The 15,026-nt window shown below is 42.8% G+C and overlaps 1 protein-coding gene across 1 annotated transcript in view; it reads left to right on the forward strand.

Annotated features, from left to right (window-relative positions):
- The window catches only part of MUSK (muscle associated receptor tyrosine kinase), a 384,027-nt gene that overhangs the window by 354,346 nt on the left and 14,655 nt on the right, over nucleotides 1-15,026 (forward strand). The window contains exons 13-15 of the mRNA XM_073552439.1: nucleotides 7,135-7,294; nucleotides 10,581-10,776; nucleotides 12,102-12,290. Of these exons, the coding sequence (XP_073408540.1) occupies nucleotides 7,135-7,294; nucleotides 10,581-10,776; nucleotides 12,102-12,290 (545 nt within the window). The remainder of the gene's footprint in view (nucleotides 1-7,134; nucleotides 7,295-10,580; nucleotides 10,777-12,101; nucleotides 12,291-15,026) is intronic.

A 15,026-nucleotide genomic window follows, 5' to 3' on the forward strand; every position in this document is an offset into this window, starting at 1 on the left:
TAAGCCTGCAACCAACCCCAGTGCCCCAGCTAGCCGTCACTCCGGAGGCCCTGGCCCTGTTGCCAACGACAGGCCTATTACTGACAGTCGCAAGTGTTATAACTGCGATCGGACTGGTCACCTCCGTTTCACCTGTCCGGAAAGGCCGAAGAACCTCCCAGCCAAGGCCTCTGGGCCCAACGCCTCTGTTCTGTTGGTGGGAGATGTGGTTGGGAGGATGGACGACGACGTTCAAGCTGTCCAGGTGGGGGCCCGTCTTGCTACAGGCCTCAAGGACACCGGGGCTGAACGAACCCTCATCCGTCCTGGACTGGCGGCCCCTGAAGAGTTTGTTGAGGGGAAAACCCTGACTGTCACCGGGATCGGGGGTACCCGTTGTCCCTTGCCAGTGGCCCGGGTATTCCTTGATTGGGGTGCTGGGAGCGGGGTGAGGGAAGTGGGAGTGTCTGAAAACCTCCCCACTGATGTTTTATTACGGACTGACTTGGGGAGGATGGTTGCATACTATGTCCCTGACACCCCTCCCCAATCTGATAATAAGGGTAACGTTAACTCTGATGATGATGGGAAACTGAATGTGTTACCTGCTAATGATTTTATGAGTAATGATGCAACTAACAACCATTCTTTCCCCAGGAATGATGATGATGGTGATGTAAATGTACCAAAGAAATCTGATAACCATTTTTTCCCTGGGACTGATGATGATGATGTATCTGTGCCGACTGAACCTGTTAACCATTTCGTTGAAACGGTAGATGTGTCCACAGGTACCGAAGTGCTCAGTCCCGTCACTCTGCGGAGTGAGCCGGCTGAGAAACCCCTGGCAGGAGCAAGCAACCGTGCTCAAGGAGATGGGGAGGTGCATGGGATCATGAGGATGGTAATGCCATGCAACTGACCAGTGCCACCGAGGAAGATAACTGGCCCATAAGTAGCACTGCTCCGGAAGTGTTGGGGGTGGATGGGGAGGTAGGGCCCATAGCAGCACCGACTGGTGGGTCTGTAGAAATCCCAAGGGAGACAGCATACGTAGCAGCTGTCACATGCAGTCAGAGTGCCCAGATCGCAGGTAGCGCCCTGCATTCTAGACCCTCTTCTGCTACAGGAAAGAGAGAACCGTAGGTGAACCCAGAGCAAGTTCCAGAGAGTCCCAGTGAGGAAGGGACCCTGACGTCACTTCTGGCAGCCTCCAGCAAGTTGTTCCAGGCTGCTCTGCACTCAGATGCCTGCCTGGAGAAATTGAGACATCTCGCCGAGACGCCCACCTCCGAGTCTGATAAGGAGAGGGTGTTCTGGGAACGAGGAAGGTTGTACCGGGAGATAGTACCCGGAGATTCCCAGAAGGAGTGGTTGAGGGAAAGACAGCTGCTCATCCCCGATCAGTTTAGAACTGAGTTGTTGCGGATTGCCCATGAGATTCCACTCGCTGGACACTTGGGGATCAGCAAAACAAAGGCACGGCTGTCTCAACACTTCTATTGGCACAAGATGGGGACAGATGTAAAACAATACTGCCGCTCCTGTGACACCTGTCAAAAAGTGGGTAAGGTGGGGCCTGCTCTTAAGGCTCTCCTTATTCCTTTGCCGGTGATAGAGGAGCCTTTCCAGAGAATCGCGGTGGACATTGTAGGCCCGCTGGCCGTCCCCAGCAGCTCCGGAAAGCAATACATTCTCAAAGTGGTAGACTACGCTACCCGGTACCCAGAGGCAGTAGCTCTGTCTTCGATCAGGGCATATAAGGTGGCTGATGCACTGGTGACCATCTTTTCAAGGGTAGGATTTCCCAGGGAGATGCTTACTGATCAAGGGACCCAATTCATGTCTCGCCTAATGGAGGCTCTCTGTGAGAAAATTCAGGTGAAGCACCTGGTATCAAGTGCGTATCACCCACAGACTAATGGTTTGTGTGAACGCTTCTATGGTACCCTCAAACAGATGCTCCACATGCTGGTTGAGACCCAAGGGCGCGACTGGGAGCGGTACCTCCCGCACCTGCTGTTCGCTTACAGGGAAGTTCCGCAAGCCTCGACCAGGTTCTCTCCCTTCGAGCTCCTGTATGGCAAGCGAGTCCGGGGACCCCTTGGGTTGAAGACAATCCTGGGAAGATGAGCCAAACCCCACAGAAGTGTCCATCGTGGATTATGTCATGCGCTTCCGTGACAAGATGCAGACCTTGAAGCAGTTGCTGCATGACAACATGACGCAGGCTCAGGCTGACCAGAAGCACTGGCACGACTAGAACGCCCGGGAGTGGACCTACCAGGTGGGTGCTGGTCCCCGTACCAACGGATAAGCTTCAGCCGGCCTGGGAAGGCCCATGCGTCATCCACCAACAGCTCAACCCGGTCACCTACGTGGTCACGCTTGACCATGCTCGGGGTAGGCACAAGGCCTTTCACGTCAACATGCTGAAGGCGCACCACGAACGTGAAGCTTGCGTCCTACCGGTCCGCAACCTGTCTGAGGATGGGGAGGGTGATCCCCTCCTGGATATGCTGGCCCAAGCCAAGGCCAATGGGTAAATTGAGGACATGGAGATAAGTGGTTTGTTAACTGTATCCCAGCAGTCGCAGTTGGTGGCCACCCTGGAACCCTTCCGGGTCGTGTTCACCAACCGACCTGGGAGGATGGAGTTAGCGGTTCATGAGGTGGATACCGGGAATCACGCCCAACTACGGCGAACACCTTATCGGATCTCTGAAGAGGTGCAACAGGTCATGCGCCAAGAGATCGATGAGATGTTAAGGCTGGGGGTGATTCGACAGTCCAAAAGCGTGTGGGCCTCACCTGTAGTCCTCGTGCCTAAAAAGGATCGATCCACCCGGTTCTGCGTGGACTACAGGGTTCTCAACGCCATCACAACCTCTGATGCACACCCGATGCCGCGCATCGAGGATCTGCTTGAGCGGTTGGCGAAAGCAAAGTACATATCCATCATGGATTTGAGTCGGGGATACTGGCAGATCCCCTGAGCCCTGAGGCGCAGGATAAATCCACCTTTATCACCCCCTTTGGGCTGTACGAGTCCACAGTCATGCCCTTCGGCATGAAATTCAGCAGAAATTATGTGATGAATTTTGGTGCCATTTTTACCCATTTCACTGTGTGAAAATGTAAAATTTGGGGCTAAAAGTACATTTTTGTGGTAAAAATGAATAAATACGTTTTCTTCACAGCCCAACAATGTACAATTCTGTGACACTTTCATAGTGTTAATATGATATTCACTGTACCCTTAGATGAATTCATTGAGAGATGTAGTTTATAAAATGGGGTCACTTATGGGAAGGTTTTGCTGTTCTGGCACCTCAAGCATTCTTTCAGTGTGTCATGGCACACACAAGCCATAATAACAAAATCTGCACTACTGCGCTTCTTCCCTTCTTATTGGCGTATTTTTTCCTATACGCCCTTGTAAAAATAAAAAGTTTGGGGTAAAAACATTTTTTGGGGTAAAAATGTAATTATTCTTTCTTCACCGCCCAGTGGTATAAAATTCTATGAGGCACATGTGAAGTCAACATGCTCACTGCACCCTTAGATGAATTTATTGGGGGTGCAGTTTGTAAACTGGGGTGACTTATGGAGGTGTTCTGGTATCTCAGAGGCTCTGCCAATGTGACATGGCACCCTCAAACCTTTCAAGCAAAATTTGAATTCCAATATGGCACTTCTTTCCTTCTGATCTATGTACTGTACCTCAAAAGTAGTTTTTAACCACATATTGGGTATTGGTGTACTCAGGAGAAATTATTTAGCAAATTTTACTGTTCATTTTATCCTACTATCTCTTGTAAAAATAAAAAATTTGGGGCAAAACCAATATTTTTGTGAGAAAAATGTATTAAACGTTATAAAATACTGTGAAGCCCTTGTTGGTTCAAGGTGCTAACAACACCTCTAGATAAGTTCCTTGACTGGTGTAATTTCCAAAATTGGGTCATTTGCCGAAGGTTTCCCTTGTTTAGGCACATCAGGGGCTCTGCAAACATGTCATGGTGTCCATTAGCTATTCCAGCCAATGTTGTGTTCCAAAAGTCAAATGGCGCTCCTTCCTTGCTCAGTCGTGTGTCCAAGCGGTAGATATGGTAGATATGTGGGATATCGGTGTACTCAGAAAAAATTGCACAGTACATTTTCCCCCTTTACCCTTGTGAAAATGCTAAATTTGGGGCTCAATAAAGATTTTTGTGGTTAAAAACTAACATTTTCATTTTTTCCTTCCACATTGCTTTAATTCCTGTGAAGTACCTGAGGGGATAGTAAACTTCTTTAATGTGTTTTTTTGAGCACTTTAGGGGTACAGTTTTTAAATTGAGTCACTTTTGGGTATTTTCTGTCATATAGACCCCTCAAAGCCACTTCAAATGTGATGAGGGGCCTAAAAAAATTGGTTTTGTAAATTTTGTTGGAAAATTGAGAAATCGCTGGTCAACTTTTAACCCTTTTAAATTCCTAACAAAAAGCACTATGTTTCAAAAATGAATCTGCCAGAAAGTGGACAAGTGGCAAATGTTACTTATTAACTATGCTGTGTGATATAACTGTCCAGTTTAATGTCATAAAAATTAAATGTTTGAAAATTGTGAAATTTTCAAAAATTTCACCAAAATTCCGATATTTTCATAAATAGACGTAAAAAATATTGTCTGAAATATATCATTAACATGAAGTACAATGTGTGTTGAAAAAACATTCTCAGAATACGTGGGATCCATTGAAGCGGTCCACAATTGTTACCACATAAAATGACACTGGTCCGAATTGTAAAATTTGGCTCAGGGGTGAAGGGGCTGAGATTGTTCCTAATCACAGTCCATAAATGGTAGATTGGTAGGCTCAGAGCTCTGGTTTGAATATGTGTGTAAATAGTTATGATATGAATTGGGAAAATTGAATGCAAATTCTTTCTTTTACTTCACAATATTTTGATATTATATGTATATATCATATGATCAAGGTGGTCACAGATAATAGAGGACCTGTGTGCATGTTCTATACACAGACCCCTTCTTATCCCATGGCTCATCATAAAGCACCTACCATATATGCTCGAGTCTAAGCAGACCGAAGTATAAGCCAAGTCACCTAATTTTACCACAAAAAACTGGGAAAACTTATTGACTTGAGTATAAGCCGGGTATGCATTGTCACCTCATGCCCATCATGGTATGCATGGCTCCTCATCCCTATCCTGGTATGCATGGCTCCTCATCCCTATCCTGGTATGCATGGCACCTCAGCCTTATCCTGGTATGCATGGCTCCTCATCCCTATCCTTGTATGCATGGCCTCTTCATCCCTATCCTTGTATGCACGGCCCCCTCATCCCTATTCTGGTTTGCATAGCTCTTCATTACTATCATGGTATGTATGTGTTGGTACGTGTGCTGACTGGGGGGTGGTCCCTTTTTCATTGTGAACAGACTGGAGACAGAAACCGATGTGCGTTCAACTGGTCCTCTTTATTGGTCGTCCTCCCGATGACCACAGCAACACAACAGCCGCACGACAGCTTCTATGCACAGGCCCGGGTACCATTCACTTTCTTCTCTTTCCTCTACAGTGATGTCCCTTGCGGTTCTTTCACCGTGGCTGCCATTAGGCCCACGGCCACAGCACTTCCCCTGTCCGAGTCCGTCCGTCTGGTACCCCCAGGCTTTCTCTGTTCTGTGTCTCTCCTGTCAGGGCCACCCCCCTGACCATCTCTCTCCTCAGTCACTACCGAAGCTTCTTCTTCTGTCTGTCTCTCCCTTCTGTCTCCTCTTCTCCTGAGCTTCTACTCCTGGACTGGCTTCCTTCTGGAACTCTCTCTGACTATTTATTCCCCTCCCCAGCAATTCCCCTCTACAGCTCCTATAACTCTGCCCACCATGACTCCGCGGTTTCGCAGCCTTAGTCTGCTCTTAAGACCTTTTCTCATGGCTCTCTGCCTTCATCTTGTGGCTAAACTTTAGTACTGCACCGTCTCCTTTTCCTGCTGTACTTGGTCTCCTCCTAGTGGCCAAACCCAGTACTTTACCATCTTCCACTGTCTCTAGCTCTCCCCACATACATATACAGCAGTCCACATCAAGTACTCTTACTGCACATTTTGTATTCACATTCCTGCTGCAGACAGGTCCATAGGTCAGTCCACTTCCCTACATATGGCTCCTCATCCCTTTCCTGGTATGCATGGCCTCCTTATCCCCATCCTTGCATTCATGGCCCCCTCATCCTTACACTGGTTTACATGGCCCCCTCATCGCTATCCTTGTATGCATGACCTCCTCATCCCAACCCTGGTATGCATGCCCCCTTCATCCACATCCTTATATGCATGGCTCCTCATCCCTATCCTTGTATGCATGGCTCTTCATCACTATATTGGTATGCATGACTTTCTCATCCCTATTCTTGTAACCACATAAGATAAACATAAAAAAAATAATTCATCCGACTTACCATCCCTGAGCTCCCTCATAGTGTCTTGTTCCTGTGCAAGCAGCTGCAGCGGCGGGGCGATCACATGTGCTCGCTACTTAAGAGAATGAATATTCACTGTGCTCCACGCCTATGTGTTGTGGAGGGCAGTGAAAGTTCATTCTCTTAAGTAGCGGGTACATGTGATAGCCCGGCCGATGCAGGAAGTCGGCAGCTGCGACTACTATGCTCGCTCTTAAAGAGAAATGAATATTCACTGCTAGCACAGTAAATAGTCATTTCTCTTTAGCAGTGGGCACAGGCTTTAACCGCAGCAGCCACTTCCTGCCTCCTGTGATCCATTCATCTGCCGCTGACACTCTCCCTCCGTCTTCTGGGACCCTAACTTGAGTATAAGCCTAAGAAAGCTTTTTCAGCACAAAAAAATGTGCTGAAAAATTCGGCTTACTCAAGTATATACGTTAATTATTTCTCTCGAATTATCCACCAGTAATTTGGAGCTCTGGCCTTTATTAGCTCAAGACCTTATGTTTCAATCTAATTGATATTAAAAATTGTCTTTAAGATGATAGTGGCCCCCTAATCTATTGGGCAGCTGCAGAGGTTGCACCAATGGTATGTCTCCCTCTGCGTATGCATTTTTCCAGAAACATGAAGCGTTCAGGCACTTACTATATTGTTCATGGAAATGTTCATTTTTTTCAGCTACCTCACCTACACAGAAAGATCTCTAGTGTTTTCCAAGAGCTGTCTAATGCAGAAAATTATTGTAGGAACCCTGGAGGAGAATATGAGCGTCCATGGTGTTTTACAACAGATCCTAATGTTAGATGGGAATATTGCAACATTCCAATGTGCAGGGCAGGTAATGCAAAGCCGTTCACGGTCTCATATGAATAGCATTATAAACATTATAAAGTGTGATATTAATAATTTTATTCCAGTTCATTATACCGTATTAAATTTGACCGTTTGACAAGGCAAAACTTTTATATTTATTGCATAAAAGATTCATATTTATAATAGAAAATTGTAGATTGGAGGTCAGATTCCACATATATATAGTCTTCTTAAAAATTAAATAGTAGATGAACATTGTAAATGGTTTAGTTTGGTATGTACAACTTGCTGGGTTCATAAGAGTGTTTAAATTTTCTCATACCATACATGTGAGGGCCGGTCTCTTGTGCCTATTGCTGTAGGCAGCATCAGACTAAGGTTTCCTGGGTCCATGAGAGGAAATTACTTCTGGTGACTCTTCTCTCACCTATTAGTTCAAACTAAATAGAATTTAGTGGTACCCAATTGAGTTCAAAATGGAGATCCACTGATCTTGTCAGAGCCTTAACCCACCTGAATATACTATGGTGGGCCAGTTTATTATCTTACAATAGTTCATATGCTTTAACATATTATTAATTGTTGTGTTATAGCACATAAGACAATGTACAACGGCACAGTAGTCTAGACCTAGTTCCTTGATCAAAGAAATTGATATAACTAATTATTGGACATTAACCCCTTTCTCAATTTGTTATGTACATGTGTGTCACACACCAAATGCAGGTATATGGAGCAGACTCAGTGCTGATTTTAACCCCTTGTATGAACAGGATTGTAGAGTGTGCTGTATAACGTGTTCATTGTGTCCAAAGGTCGCCCATGTTTCAAAAGCACAGTGCAGATTGGTTGCAATGGCAGCCGGGGATTTACTGGAGAACCATGGCTGCCATGTTGATACCCCTATGGGGGCTTCATAAAAAAACACGATTTTAGCTGTGTACGGCAATATAATGCAGAGGCGTAGTTAGGCCTTCAGCTGGGGGTGGGGTGGGCTCAAAAAATCAGAGTGGGCTCCTCCCTTATGTGTCACTTGTCAAAGTGCTGTTGTTTACTAACTGTAAAGTATTTATCACTAAGAGATTATCATTGCTGGACAACCACCTCCTGTGATAGGTACCTCACTGTTTATGGACTTTGTACACTGAGAGACTGATGTTGGTGTGGTTGCCTTCCTTAGCTTTGCTTCATCCTAAATTTAAAAGCTCTGATTGTGTTAGAATGGCTTGCACCCAGTAAACTATGTGATACATTGTTGGATTCAGCTTTTTTTACCTACATTATGCTGCTCTCAGATGAGGTAGCAAAAACCTGCTGACAAATCCCTTTAAGTGTCCATTTAAGATTTAATAATGTCTCCTGTGTCCTCCTATATATAAACCCTTTGTACACCGAATTACGCCTCCCACTGCTCCCACATACACAGCATGATGGACCCACAGCTGTCTATACACAGCATGATGGACCCCACAGTAACCTCCTCCCACTGTATGATGGCCCTCAATAGCCCCTCCACTGTATTCCAGCTCTCAGTAGCCCCCCACTGTATGATGGTGTTTAGTAGCCCCCAAACAGTGTGATGGCATTTAGCAACTCTCAAACTGTGTGATGACCTTTAATATCCCCTGCATTATATTATGGCCCTCAGTAACCCCCCACACTATATGAAGACCCCCAGTTATGCTCTCACACTGTCTGATGGCTGTCAGTAGCCCCCCACACTGTATTATGGGCCTGATCACAGCATTGTGCCTCCCACTGCTCCCACATACACAGCATGATGGACCCACAACTGTCTATACACAGCATGATGGGCCCCACAGTAACCTCCTCCCACTGTATGATGGCCCTCAATAGATCCTCCACTGGATTCCAGCTCTCAGTAGCCCCCCCACTGTATGATGGTCTTTAGTAGCCCACAAACAGTGTGATGGCATTTAGCAACCCACAAACTGTGTGATGACCTTTAATATCCCCTGCATTATATTATGGCCCTCAGTAACCCCCCACACTATATGAAGACCCCCAGTTATACTCTCACACTTTCTGATGGCTGTCAGTAGCCCCCCACACACTGTATTATGGGTCTGATAGTGCACTCACACTCTATGACAGCCCTGAGTAGGTGCTCACACTGTATTATATCCCTCAGTGGCCCCCACACTGTATGATGGCTCCCAGTAGTCCTCCAGCCATTGAATTATAGCCTCTTGTTGCCCCTCATATTGTTTGATGCCCCCCCGTATCCTTACCTCACATTGTATGATGGCCACAATATCTTCTTCACACTGCATGATGATCCCCAATATTCCCTTTACACTGTATGATAGCACACAGTATTCCCCCCACACTACGGTGGCCCACAGTAGTCTCCAAACACTGTATTATGGCTCCCAGTTTTCCCCCAACACTGAATGATGCCCCCAGTAGTCCACCCACAATGTATGATGGTCCACAGTAGTCCACCAACACTAATTGATGGCCCCCAGTAGTCTACCCACACTGAATGATTGCCCCCAGTGGACATTCCACTATGTATTATGGTCCCTGTATTTCTCGACACTTTAAAAAAATAAAAAAAATTCGAATCAACCTACTTTTACTGATTTAAAACTAAAAAAAAATAAACATTTTCATCAGCTCCACATCTGTATAAGTCAATCCATGGAAATTTAAAATATTTAATTCAACCATAAGGCAGCAAAAACTGTACCGCTATAATTGTCGTTTTCGTCATTTAGCACACATTCTCCACAAAATAACATAAAAGCAGTTATGTTTAGCTTAATAATTTAATCAATATAATCAAATTATTTTATATACCCCAAAATTGAATGAATAAAAATGTCAACTCACCATGCAAAACATTAACAAGCCCTCCTACAGCTCAATCGATAGAAATCTGTTATAAGTCTCAGAAAATGCTAATATATACAGCAAGTTTTTTTTTGTAAATTTCCAATTTTTTTCACCACTAACACAAAAAAAACTATTCAAGTTTAGGATTATATAATTATATTGACCTGAAGAATTATTTTTCTGGCTCATTTTTACCACACAATGAACATCATAAAAGCAAACCTAAAAAATCAAAAAGCAAATTGGTTTTTTTTTGGCTATTTCTCCAAACTTAAAAAGTATATTTTATGATAAAATGAATGGTGTCTCTGAAAACTACAGCTCGTCCTATCTAAAAAAATAAAGAAGCCCTCACATGACTATAGTGATAGATAAATAAAAGTTATGACAAGGGAGGAAGGGGATAGGTACCACTACCTTAAAGAATAACTCTTTGTTTTCTTTAATTAAAGGCACACCAAATTTACCAACAACAATAAAAACAGCTAACGAGCAGCCTGTTATGCCATCAACGTCATCATCGTTTTCTCCAACACACTCCATGACAGTCATCATATCAACAATCTGCGGTTTTGCTGGCTTAACGCTACTGATAATTACTGCCCTTATTTGCTGCCGAAGACAAAAGAAAGTGAAAAGTGTGAACAGGTTAGTATTCTAATTGTCCCATAACTGTCCAAAAAAGACTTTGACCTCACATCCAAATATTTTATATTGATCTACTGAAGCTAAGCCAAATGTACAAAACTGAAAACCAGGTTCCTAACGTTTTGACCCAGCAAGGGTGCTGTGTGTCATCGGGGTCTCCCCATCTGCTGGCACATAGTCACTACACCAAAATGGATAGGGATCCACTATGGTTCATCATAACATGACAGTGAGCTCATACAATCCGATCAAAATGTTCACTAAGAACTTCACTTTCAGCTTCGAAAATTTTTCTTGGTCGCATTCGACCAATGTACAATATTTGGGTTTGCAGTGTGTGTCTCTTTCTAAGGTTATAGTATCCTGTTTGTCCCTCTTTGCCTATTTCTTTGATTCATTTAACAGCTGGGAGCAGTCAGGTAATAAATGAACAATGATGGACAATGGACAATGATGACTGGGGGAATAATGTTCTCATGTGAATACGTTTCAGCTTTCCATATTTTTAGAAGTCTAATGTTCAGCATATGTCGAACAGCAATACTGAGGTTTCCTATTCACCCAAAGGAAAAAAAAACTTTGTAATGGAAAGATTGTTAACTTTTGCAGTGGCCTAAGACACATAACTATATGTATAAAACTATATTAAAATCTGCGTATACGATATGTTTTGAAATTGGAATTTTTTTTTCCAATCACACTTTCAAATACATAATTTATTTTGTAAATTGCATTTCATTTATGACATTAATAAGAGTTTTTTTTTATAGAAAACCTGTATCCCCAGGCGCAATTTGGTGTAAGAAATTTAAAAAGTGCCTTATTCATCCTCCCTGAGTCCGGTACTGCGTATCTGTTACTGTCCCATTGGCAAATCAATGGCTCTGCAGCCAAACATTGAGTTTAGAGGCTCTGCCTGTTTCGACGACAGGAGACGCAGCGCTTACTGATTAGGCTGTAGCGCTATTGATGTGGAACAGAAGTGGAGGCACTGTGTTGGACTTGGGGAGGGTGGGCAAGACAAAGTTTGTTTTTTTAACAATTACCGGTAACTGCACCTGGGGACACAAATTTCCTGAAAACAGAAAATTTAGTGCTATGTGGCAAAATAATTCCTTTTCAGTAGTTCCCATATTTGAAAAGGATTGGAAAGCATTACATATAGCATGCTATCACAAATAGGATATGAATGCAATTTTATCACTAACCTAATTTATGTCACTTATTACATATTCTCACTTCTTATCATGTATAGATGTAATACTACTCCTGAAATGTAGAAAATGAATTCTGAAAGCATTTAGGAGCATTTATTTTTTTTCCAGAGAAACTACTGCTCCACTTTCAGCCCTTCCATCAGAGTTGGTACTGGACAGGCTACATCCGAACCCCATGTATCAGAGAATGCCACTTCTTCTCAACCCTAAACTCATAAGCCTTGAATATCCCCGGAATAACATTGAGTATGTCAGGGACATTGGAGAAGGAGCCTTTGGACGGGTCTTTCAAGCCAGGTAAACAAATGCCATTTTACTCCAGATTGGTGTGCTACTCCAAACACATGATAAACGCTCTTTACATCTCCATCACTCATTTCCTGTTGGAACGGCAGAACGACATAGATCCGCCATCCTCTGCACACTGTTTACTAATGAGCCTTGGATTTATATTGTATCACTACTCAGCCATATGTTCATCTCGCTGAAACGTGACATTTATCAACACAAGCTGAACCATCGCCTTCTGCTCTTATTACAATATTTGTCTTGTCGTATGTTAAACACATGCCTGTTCCTAAACTTAGCAACCTCCTTCTCTCCCTTAGCGCCATATTTCAGCTCTTGAGACATAATTCTCTGTTTAGTGCCAATGATGTGTCAACTAGCAGCATTCTGTTTATTTTGTACAAGTCTTAGGCCTCCATGCGGGGGAAAAGACTGTCAATGCAGGAAATGGAAATCATGCTATTTACTAGGTTTTTGGAAGGGGGTAGTGATATTTTGTATGCTGTATTTTTCTTTAAGGCCATGTGCACACATTGAGTATTTGGTGAGTTTTTTACCCCAGTATTTGTAAGCCAAAATCAGGAGTGGAACGGTCAGAGAAAAAGAATAATAGAAACACGTCACCACTTCTGTATTTAGCACCCACTCCTGGTTTTGGCTTACAGATACTGGGGTAAAAAACTCACCAAATACTCAATGGCATGTGGCCAAAGGCTGGAGACACACTAGCGATTTAAAAATCGATCCAATTTTGATGCAGGCGAGTCGGATGAGTGTAATGCAATTGTCATGCGAGTGTCATGCAATTTTTGTGCGAGTACAATATAATTTTTCACACCTAGCGTCCGATTGCTATACGATTTTAACATGAGCTTTTACATAGAGAAATGTCCTAAGTCATTTACACATCACATTAAAACGAAATATTCTTCAAAACAGATATATATATACTGTATATATATATATACTTTAGATAGATAGATTAAAAGCCAGCAAATGATCTCCCGTGTACAGTATAGAATAGATTATAGATAGAATAGATATATACACATAGAATAGGTGTGTATATATATATATATATATATATACACAGTATATGTCTTTATATTTCATAGACAGATAGATAGAAGAATAGCCATTAATTCATGTGTTGGCTTCTGTAAAATCAATGCAGTAGCCGACAGATAGGAGACATGGTTTACATCCCGTAAACACATGCATAATAATTAGATATATAGATGTAAGTGAACAATACAATTATTATACTGTCTGCAAATTATGGGAAGTGTGTGTATTTAATAAAATAATCTTTTCGGGGGAAAAAAAGGAGTGGGCTCCCACGCAATTTTCTGTGCTAGAGAGGGAAAGCCTGCGACTGGAGGCATATATTCATAGCTTAGGAAGGGAGCATGGTTATTGGCCACCTTCCCAGCTGTAAACATCTGCCCCCAGCTACCACAGAATTGTTGCATTTTTAAGATGCGCCAATTCCGGCACTTAGCCTCTCTTCCCACTGCCCTGTAGCGGGTGGCATATGGGGTAATAGTTGGGGGTTGATGTCACCTTTGTATTGTCCGAAGACATCAAGCCCGGCTTAGTAATGGAGAGGTGTCAATAAGACACCTATCCATTACATCCAGAGTTTTTAAGTAGTTATAAAAACCACACAGCCAGAATAATCTTTTAATGAAATAAAACAATAAACACAGTTTGCCATCTTTATTGTTCTGCTAATCCAAGCGACGCCCTCGTTCTACTGTAAGAAATAAAAAAAAATCCATATCTGGGGAATGTACAGTTTTTAACCAAGGAGTGGTGCTAAATGAAGATGGTTTTTCTAATTATCTTATTATCCTCTTATCAGTGTCTGATCAGAGTGTGATTAGCATAATTCCCTCCAATGAGTGCCAAAACAGTTGGGTGACCCTTAAGGGATTAGCTAGATGTAGACACTCTTATTTGGATAACTGGAATGCGTCTTCATGTTCCACAAGAATATAGCAAGACGTCTGCTTCTTCAGATTAGCATCTTGAGCAGTAAAATGGTCAATATATTTGCAATAAACATTATTAGAAAGTCAGGTATTTGAGTGGTTTCCCATAAGTGAAGAAGAATATCACAGACAAAATAATATGAACAGTTCAGCTTTGCTGAACACAACTGTAAGCACATGAAGCGTTTTGTGACCACCACTATCCTAGAAAAAAAACATAATACAAATAGGTGGCTTAGTATTATTAATCATTTTTTTATTAAAAAAAAACCCTATTTCCTTTCTACTATGATCCTCTTTACAAAATGAACACTTTTTTATTAATTATATATGAAAAAAAGGACTGAAAACAGAAAACACTCAATAAAGAGCTAAAACCCCAAATAGACTCTTTAACACTTAATAGAGGAGTTGCATTGGATTTCAAATTCGACCTTCTTTCAAGATGGCATACATATGATGAAACATGTCAGGGGGCAGTGTTTGGTTGAATTTTAATTGCAATATGACTCTTCTATTGAAAGAGATTAAATCATCACAACATGCGCACTGTGCGGTGAGAGGATTGTCCATTGCCGGAGCCAGGAGTGCATGATTACAAGTATATGAATTGCATACATGTAGTCAAGTACTGAGTAGGTGGGCATGACCTTACTCAATGCAAGTATAGTCTAATTGGTATGGGGCCAAATTGCAGAACTGTGGTCACATGACTGCCCACTCCCACCGCTGGCACCTGAGAATCTTCACA

This window comes from Dendrobates tinctorius, unplaced genomic scaffold, assembly GCF_039654945.1.
Source record: "Dendrobates tinctorius isolate UK_male_01 unplaced genomic scaffold, ASM3965494v1 ptg000191l, whole genome shotgun sequence".
NCBI classification, from domain to species: Eukaryota; Metazoa; Chordata; class Amphibia; order Anura; family Dendrobatidae; genus Dendrobates; species Dendrobates tinctorius.